The sequence below is a fragment of the Callospermophilus lateralis genome, chromosome 7, assembly GCF_048772815.1.
Source record: "Callospermophilus lateralis isolate mCalLat2 chromosome 7, mCalLat2.hap1, whole genome shotgun sequence".
Classification (NCBI taxonomy): Eukaryota; Metazoa; Chordata; class Mammalia; order Rodentia; family Sciuridae; genus Callospermophilus; species Callospermophilus lateralis.
In genome coordinates, this window is record NC_135311.1 from 133,181,930 (window position 1) to 133,190,762 (window position 8,833).

The following is an 8,833-nucleotide window of genomic DNA, read 5'->3' on the forward strand; positions in this document are numbered from 1 at the left end:
CCCAGCCCTGTAGCAAGAAGACAGAAGATGTTCCCCTTTTGAAGGTCCAAGCCCTCTTCCCCCAGAAAGCCCTTCAGAGACACCAGCCCAGACACCAAGCCCAAGGAGCCTCAGGCCTGACTGATTCCGGTCTTCTTCCCAAACCTGTCTTCAAAAGGATCCCACTGGTATGAAAGTCGTGTGTGCCCTCGGGGACGGCGGGCAGAGCCTCACCTCCCGCTTGGTTGGCCAGGGACACCTCTCAGGGAGCCAGCCAAAACTCATGATATGATGGGGCGCCCTAGGCTCAGAGAGGCTAGGCCTTTCCCAGGGTCACACAGCAAGGTATGGTGGAGGTGAAATGAAGATCTCAGGGCCCCACCCTCCGTGGATGCCCCCTCCCTCCGCCTGCTCCCAGTCAGTCCTGGATACTGTTCCCCAGGCTGGACAGGGCTTATTCTGCCCTCTTGCTCCAAAGTCTGGATGGAAAAGGAACAAAGTCAATGTTTATTGGACTAAAATATAAGCAAACAAGCCTCAGTAAAGAGGGGAGGGGGTCAGTCAAAGACCCTGGAGCCAGACCACCTGGGAGCGGATCTAGACCCTGCTCCTTCTGAGCCCCGCGATTTCGAGCAGGTAACTTAACCCCTGGGATTCAGTGGGCTTTCCGTAAAGTGGCACAGATGGTCTCTGCTGCCAGGGTTGCTTGTGCATTTGGTGAGTCAATGTGTGAAGTGCTTGGTACACAGTAGGTGACGGCTACTCACCTGCGCCACACTCTGAGGACCAGGAAGGCTCAGCTGCTGTGGTCTCGTTTAGATTTGGTCCCACTATCCCCACTGACCCTGGGGACAGTTTCATCGAGACTGGAACTTAAAGCCCCTGCTCCTCTTGGGACAGCGATGGAAGGGAAGCCCTGGGAGGCCTGCTCCTCTGGCATCTCCAAGGTGGGCACAGTGCCCTCCCAGGGCGGCTCTGAGGAGCCAGCCAGCTGGGGTTTAGTGTAAATTCAGGAAATGCCAAGCTTTTGTGAGATGGTGGCCGTGGCTTTCTGGGCAAGACAAAGTCTCACTGCTCCAGGCTCTGCCCCAAACAAGAGAGGGTCCTTAGGGGCAGGGGCTAGAACCTGCTGGCCTGTGGCCGAGCCAGGGGCTCTGGGGAGGGTACTGTTCACAGCACAGCCAGGCCAGCCCTCAGCCTGGACCCCAGGTGTCCTCTGTCCCCAGCCATCAGGGACCAGTCCTAAGCCATGGGGCTTTCTGTGGGAGTCTAGAGGCTACAGGAGGGGGTGAGGGTCCTCTGGGTGCTCCCTGCAGGGCACAGAGCCAGGCTGCTGGCCCCAGGGAACTGAGAGGAGAAGGCAGGGTGCTTGACTACCTACATACCAGGGGCTGGGGACAGGGTCCTGAGAGGCATGGCAGCCAACCTAGAGCACCAAACTTGATCCCCCCTGGTTCAGTGAAGTCTTCCACTTATTGATCGATGGAGTCAATCCGTAAGCACCTGTAACTTTAGTTGGTAGGGAAAAAACCTAAGGTCAAGTCACCTCTGTTTGAATGCCATATGGACACACACTGTGGTTTGTCTGTCCATTCGTCAGTCAATGGTTACTTGGGTTGTTCTCACCTCTAGGCTTTTGTGATTCATATTGCTGACGTGCGGGGTGTGAGCGTGTCATCCTGTGTCCGTGGGCGTGTGCCCGGGAGTGGAGCTGCTGGGTCATATGGTAGCTCTGTGCTTGTTTGAGGAAACCCCAGGCTGGTTTTCCACTTGACATTGTCACTGAAGATTTTACAGCCTCGGTCTGGGGTGGAGCTCAGGGGTAGACCGCTTGCCTGGTGTGTGCAAGGCCCTGGGTTCCATGTTCCATCCCCAGCACACCCCTCTCTCTCTCTCTCTCTCACACACACACACACACACACAGGTTTTACTCGCCTCTCAGTTAAGGAGGGAACCAGTAAGATGTAGTGACCAGTTCCGGGGGAATCCGAGGACAGACAGAGCTGTAGATCGGGGAATATTGGAGTGAATGAGCTTCTTCCGTGGTGGGGGTGTGGATCCCAGGCCCCATCCACAGGGCAGGACAGAACCTGTTTATCTGTAGACACACCTGAGCGGCATGCCTGTGTGTTATTACAATACACAGAGTTGTGAAATGGCTCAAAGGCAAGTAAAGCAGTTCGGCCCCCAGAGAATGAGACAGCATTGGAGACACCCGGGGATTTTTTTTTTTTTTTTTTTTTTGCTTATTCCAAAAAAAAAAAAAAAAGAATTTATTTGTTTATTTAGGCAGTGCTTGGGGTGGATCCCAGGGCCCTGCATGCTAGGCAAGCACTTTGCCACGGAGCCATACAGGCCCCTAGCCCAGCCCAAACTGTCTTACGCGCCCTTAACCTTGGGCCTGTTGGCGGCCTCCTCCAAACCTTCTCTGAGTGGCTGTAGTCACCCACCTCCATGCTGATGGCTCTCCTGACACCAGCCTGGCCCCTGACCTGAGCTGCAGTGGGAGAGGGAGCGGGACATGCCCCACCTCCCAACGTGTCCCAGGGTCTCCTACATGCGGGTGCCCTCCTGAAGCCATCGTCTTCCCATGTTTTCCCCATGTTCCTGCTCGCTCCTCCACCATGTGGAGGGCCAGTCACCCACTCAGTCACCAAACGCTCCCGTGCACACCAGGCCCTGCCCTGGGTCCGTGGGAAGTGTTCACTCCTCCTCACTTACACATTCATCAAGGTGCACTGAGCGCTAAAGCACCCTCTGCTTCCACGCCAGGCTTGGACCTGGGCTCTCCCTCTTTCTGATTAGTGACCATGAGCAGAGTATTGAACTTCTCTGTGCCTCCATTTCCTCATCTGTAAATGGCAATGAAAATCATACCCACTCCCGAGACTGGAGCTGGTGAAGTCAACTGGTGTTGCATGCGGTACCTAAGAACTGTCGCGCCTGTAGGCACGCCTGTAGGCACGCCTGTAATCTGAGAGAGGCTGAGCAGGAGCATGGCAAGTTCAAGGTCAGCCTGGGCAGCGCAGGGAGGCCTTGTCTCAAAATAAAAAAAGAAATAATAGGGGCTGGGAAGTAGCCCAGAGGTTGGCACTACTGAGTTCAATCCTCAGTACTATAAGGGGAAAAAAATGAATTAAGCCGGGTGTGGTGGCACACACCTGTCATCTCAGCAGCTCGGAGGCTGAGGCAGGAGGATCACAAATTCAAAGTCAGCTTCAGCAACTGAGTGAGGCCCTAAGCAACTTAGAAAGACCCTCAAAATAAAAGTAAAGAAAAGGGCTGGGGATGTGACTCAGTGGTTAAAAGCCCCTGGGTTTAATCCCTGGTACCAAAAGAAGTAAATAATAGAATAAAAATATCTGGACAATAGGAACAGTGACAGCCACTTTTACTGAGCAAGTGATAAATGAATGGTCCCTGTGAATCTTCACCAGACCCCCACTACTAAATTCTGAAATGTCACTATGCCTGGCACAGAATGAACACTTATTATTCAGGATGAAAGGGGCGGTGACTTCTGAAAACAGACCCACCTGTTTTCAGATGCTTCCAGAAGCTCAGTGCCCTCCTGTCTGAGGATAGAGCGACACCTGCTGGTGGGTTGTAGATGTGCAGCCACAGACCACCCTTTCTTCCAATGCCTTGACTTTGGCTGACCTCAAGGTAGAAGGAGGGCAGGGAGCTTTATCAGCTTTCCTAATGGACATATGTACCCAGGTTACTCTTAATATTTTTACACTGCTGGGATCGAACCCAAGGCCCCATGCATGCTAAGTAAGTGCTCTTCCACTGAGTTCCATTGCCAGCCCGTCATCCAGATTATAACTGTCACCTTCCCGCCAGTGGCTCCCCTTTGCTCAGCCTCCAGGGTTTCCAACATTCTGTCCACATTCTTTTCAAAGGTGAGGCTGGGCCTGGGACTGTCTGCTCCCAATTTCCTGTGCCCCATTCCAGAATAAGATCTGAAGGCTTCTAATCTCTTTGATCTCTGATTTGATCTCTGCTCTGTAGATGTGCATAGCTTATGTCCCCAACCAGAGGGCAAGCTCCTTCACGCTGGGCTTTGTCTGTCTTCTTCATTGATCCATTCCAGGGTCTAGCCCAGATCCTGGCCTAGAGTGGTGACTAATAAATACTTGGTGAATGAATCAATGAATGGTCAGACTGAGTGGACCTGATCCTCCTGCCTAAAGCCCCGTGGGTCCCCTCCCATTGTGTACCCAATCTCTAGTCAGATCTGTTTAGCTGTCACTTCCTGCAGGATGCCCTCCCTGACCCCCTGTCCCCAGAGTGAACTGGTCACCTTCCTCTGTGTCCTTGCTGTTAAACTTATGTTTCAAAATTTTATTTTATTCATTTTTATTGTTTGAGTCAGCTTTTTCACTGCTGTGACCAAAAGACCTAAAAAGAATAATTTTAGAGGAGGAAAAGTTTATTCCGGGCTCACAGTCTCAGAGGTCACTGACTGTAGACAGCCAGTTCCATTGCTCTGGGCCCGAGGTGAGGAAGAACTTGGCAGAAGGGTGTGGTGGACGTGGCACCAGGACCTGGCACCTTGTTGAGCTCTACTCAACAAGGAAAAAATAGGGCTGGGGATGTGGCTCAAGCGGTAGCGCGCTCACCTGGCATGCGTGCGGCCCGGGTTCGATCCTCAGCACCACATACAACAAAGATGTTGTGTCCGCCAAGAACTAATAAAAAATAAAAATATAAAAAATTCTTTTTACAAAAAAAAAAAACAAGGAAAAACTATATACCCCAAAGGTGTGCCCCCAGGGACCCACCTCCTGCAGCCACACCTACCTGCCTACAGCCACCACCCAGTTAACCTCATCAGGGGATTAATGCACTGATTAGGTTAAAGCTCTCATAACCTGATTGTTTCACCTCTAAGCTTTCTTGCATTGTCTCACCCATGAGCTTTTGGGGGACACCTCATATCTAAACCATAATAGTTATTATTGTTATTGTTATTACTATGTTACTGGGGATTGAAAGAAGGGAGCTTTACCACAGAGCTTCATACTCTACTTTGGGGCAGGGTTCTACTAAGTTTCCGAGGCTGGTCCTGAACTTGCAGTCCTCCTGCCTCAGCCTCCCGAGTGACTGGGATTACAGGCATGTGCCATGGTACCCCGCACGTGCTGTCATAGCCTTTGGGAACTGGTAACTGCATCCCTTCTTTTCTTGCCCACTGGGCTGCAGGCTGCTACAGTAGAGTTATGTGTAGCCTCTCAGGGTCCCTCTGCCTAGAGGTCAGGTCCTTCCCAAAGGAGGCCCACTGTTAGGAATGAGAACTCGGGCACCAGATTAAACTCAACTGTACCAGCCCGTGGGAGTCCTCAACCTCTCTGGGCCTGGGTTCCAAACCAGTGAAATGGGCACAAAACAGTGCTCCCTTAGACCTGCATTGTGAGGATGTCAATTCCCAGTCAATACCTGTTAATTGTCAGGGTTTGCACAAGCCCTAGTTAAATTGTCACTGAATAAATAAATGAACATTCGGCCGTTTGTACCCAGGCGCTTAAGCCATCAGTGAGCCCGCCTTGCCCTGGAACCTGACTGGCCTGTGAGGACCATGCTCCCTTGCTCCCTCGTTTCCTGTATCCCTAGAGGGCAGCATCAATAAGCCATCTCTCCATTTGTTCAACCGTGCTGCCCATTTCATTTCTGAGCACCTCCACCCCTTCTGGGAAGCCGGGTCCCCCTATTTTCCGTGGTCACATCCCCCCTCACCAGGCTGCCTTCTGGGTTAGTTTCCCGTGGCCACTTCCCTGAGCCTCCCAACCCCCTGCCCCACCCTCCAACGGCCGTCCCAGCCACCTCCAGGCCTGCCTCTGAGCCAAGATGGCCGCAGCCACATGCCGACCCTGACTGTCACGCAGGGGCACCGGCCTCTGCAGTGTCTAGATGCAGCAGGTGCCCTGGAGAGGGTGGATTCCCACAAGCTGGCTCCTTCCCATTTTTCCAATGGTCCTTTAAGTGTCACCTGCTTGACCAGGCCTCTCCCAAGCACCATATCAGGAAAGCTGTCCCCCAGCCATGCCTGGCCCAGCGGCTCGCTCCAGTTCCTGCCTAGCACTCATCACGGTTCAAAATCGTCTTCTTTATTTATTGGCTTGCTTGTTTCACCCTTCTTCCCGCCCCCTGCCCCAAGACTAGAAGCTTTGTGAAAACCAGAACGATGTCCCGGGCCTTGCCCAGGGCCAGCACGTAGAAGATGCTCCTCTAGTATCTGCTGGGTGAACGATGAATCTCTTTCCCCGCAGGGGGGTCCTGGTCGGCCTCTGTTGAAAGGTTGGCAGGGACAGGAAGGATGGAGGAGGCAGGCGTGCACCAGTTGGCTGGTTCTTTTGTCCTTTAGTGGGCCCAGGGAACGGGAGGCTGGCCTGGGAGTCACAGCCCTTGAGCATTGGAACCTGGCATCCCAACCCCTCCTCCCACAGCCCGGCCCTTCACGTTAATCCGGCTGCCCACAGACACAGGAAGAGAGGGCTTTGAGGGAGCCCTTGACTGTCCCCCAGGTTGAAGACCTTGTAGGCCCAGTCTTCAGGGGCCTCACCTTGGCTTTCGGAGCCCCCTGGGGGCAGGGTGGGCTGTCTGGGAGGGAAGCAGGGTCCACAGCCCCTCTGCAGGGTGGGTGGGGTGGCAGGGCATCCTTGGCCTGGGCAAGGCACCCCCCACCCAAGGGGATGTCCAAAGCTGATTGGGGCTGGTTTTCCCCACAGAACACAATATAGGTCTTCATTGGCAGAGTGACAGGTCCCTGGCTGGGGCTGGGGACTTGGGGCAGCACTGGGGGAGCTACTAGGGAGAGCTGTTTCCCATGGACACAGTCAATAACGAAAGTCACATGAGCTGTAGGGATGGCCTTGGGACAGCGGGCCCGCTTCCCACCTAGAAGGAAGGAAAAGACCAAGGTTGGTGTTGGCACAGCCAGGGACGAGGTCTCCCAATGCATTCTTTCATCTGTTCCGTAGGGCTTAAGTGACTCACGTGACAGGACATCTGGGGGTTCAGAATATGGGGTCAGCATGGATTTATTTTTACTCTACGTGTTTTTGGTGGTGCTGGGGGTGGAACCCGGGGCCTTGCACACACTGGGAAAGCACCCTATGGCTCTGTTGCACCCCCAGCCCGAGACCCTGTCTTCATCACCACCTTGGTGCCCCAAGTTCAGCACATCGGGGCTCCTCCATTTTCCTGTGCACGTGGACTGCCAGGGACCTTGTTAGAGTGCAGCTCGTGGGGGTGGGGGCGCTGAGATTCTGCTCTTCTAACAGACTCCCAAGAGAGGCTGAGTCTGTTGGTCCATGGAGCACACTGAGAATAGCAGGGTCCTCAATCAAGAGGAAGGCCGGGGCCACCTCCTAGGGGTGAGGAAACTGAAGCTTAATTCATGTGGGTGTTGGTGGTTCTTGGGGCATACTGTGCTGCTCCACGTACTGCCCCCCCCAAATAATCTTTTCTTATTTTAAACATTTTTTTGTAATATTGGCAATTAAATCCAGGGGTTCATGCATGCTAGGGAAACATTCTTCCACTGAGCTATTATACCCCAGCCCTTTTAATGTTATTTTATTTGTGGTACTGGGGATTGAACTCAGGGACACTTGACCCTGAGCCACATCCCCAGCCCTATTTTGTATTTTATTTAGAGACAGGGTCTCACTGAGTTGCTTAGTGCCTCCCTTTTGCTGAAGCTGGCTTTGAACTCTCTCCTGACTCAGCCTCCCTAGATGCTGGGATTACAGGCATTCGCCACTGTGCCCAGCTCCCCAGCCCTTTAAATTTAATTTTATTTGTGGAATTGGAGATTGAAGCCAGAGGGTGCACTACCAATGAGCTACAGCCCTTTTTAATTTGAGACAGGGTTTTGCTAAGTTTCTGAGACAGGCTTTTAACTTGGGATCCTCTTGCCTCAGCCTCCCAAATCCCTGGGATTGTAGCTATTCACCCTCATACCTGGCTTCTCCCCACATACTTTTGTCCATGGCCTCAGAGAGTCCTATCCATGCCCGTCATCTACCTGGCAATCCCTACTCTAACTGTTGTACCCCACCTTCTCCCTAGCTCAGAGCCTATTAGGTGGTAGAAGAATGAACGAAAAAATCAATTATCGATAAAGCAAGGGTCAGAGCTGGTCTATCTAAAACCACAGTCTGTTCTCTTAAAAAAACTAACTTTTCAGGTGAGCCAAACAACATGCCTGTTCTCTTAATTCTGCACTCTTCACCACGCCATGGACTCAGAAGAAAGCTTATGTTCTGGTCAGCTGGTCAATTCAGGCACTACTTGAAGCCCCCCACTCCACTGTGGGGTGTCTGTCATCAGACCCCCACCTGGCCTGTCCACCTCCCCTTTACCGAGGCTGATCTTTCTCCAGGGCTAAGGTGCCCTGTGCCACCTCTTACCAGAGCTGGTCTCTAGGCCGATGTCTTTGAGGCTGGTTCTGCAGTCCCTGGAGTCCTCTGAGGGAGCCATGCCACTCACAGTGCCTGCCTGGGACTAGCAGAAGTCCTCGCTACCTCTTGCAGGATGTAGCCACCCCACTCCGGGGACCAGATCTTTTATATTTACCAGATCCGGACCGGATCCGCTGAGTGAGCCACAGGAACTGGCCCAGGGCAGTTAGGGGCTTGCTTTGATCAGCAGGGCTCTGTCAACACGGTTGTTGTTAGGTCCAGGGGACAGGCTTCCTGTGAAACGGACACTATGTTTTTCCAACCCTAGCTGCTTCCTGACTTGGGCTGGGTCTCTGAAACCTTCTCAGCAGGCCTCAGTTTCCCAAATCTGCCTTTATCTGCCCGTTTCACCACCTCACTTTGTTGGTTTGTTTCCCATCTAAAAC

General features: G+C 52.9%; 1 protein-coding gene across 1 annotated transcript; it reads right to left on the reverse strand.

Moving 5' to 3' along the window:
- Nucleotides 1-6,276: 6,276 nt before the first annotated feature.
- Srarp (steroid receptor associated and regulated protein) lies at nucleotides 6,277-8,504 on the reverse strand. The gene is made up of 2 exons (XM_076863329.2): nucleotides 8,397-8,504; nucleotides 6,277-6,879 (listed from the first exon to the last, which is right to left on the reverse strand). The coding sequence occupies exons 1-2, from the start codon at nucleotides 8,464-8,466 to the stop codon at nucleotides 6,443-6,445; spliced, it is 507 nt and encodes a 168-aa protein (XP_076719444.2). The 5' UTR covers nucleotides 8,467-8,504; the 3' UTR covers nucleotides 6,277-6,442.
- Nucleotides 8,505-8,833: the final 329 nt, after the last annotated feature.

Bases quoted from the DNA above. Each gene is read 5' to 3' on its own strand.
- Srarp (XM_076863329.2), bottom strand. From the start codon at position 8,466: ATGGCTCCCTCAGAGGACTCCAGGGACTGCAGAACCAGCCTCAAAGAC. The intron at 6,880-8,396 runs GTAAGAGGTGGC...CCTTCCTTCTAG, and splicing joins CGGCCTAGAGACCAGCTCTG to GTGGGAAGCGGGCCCGCTGT.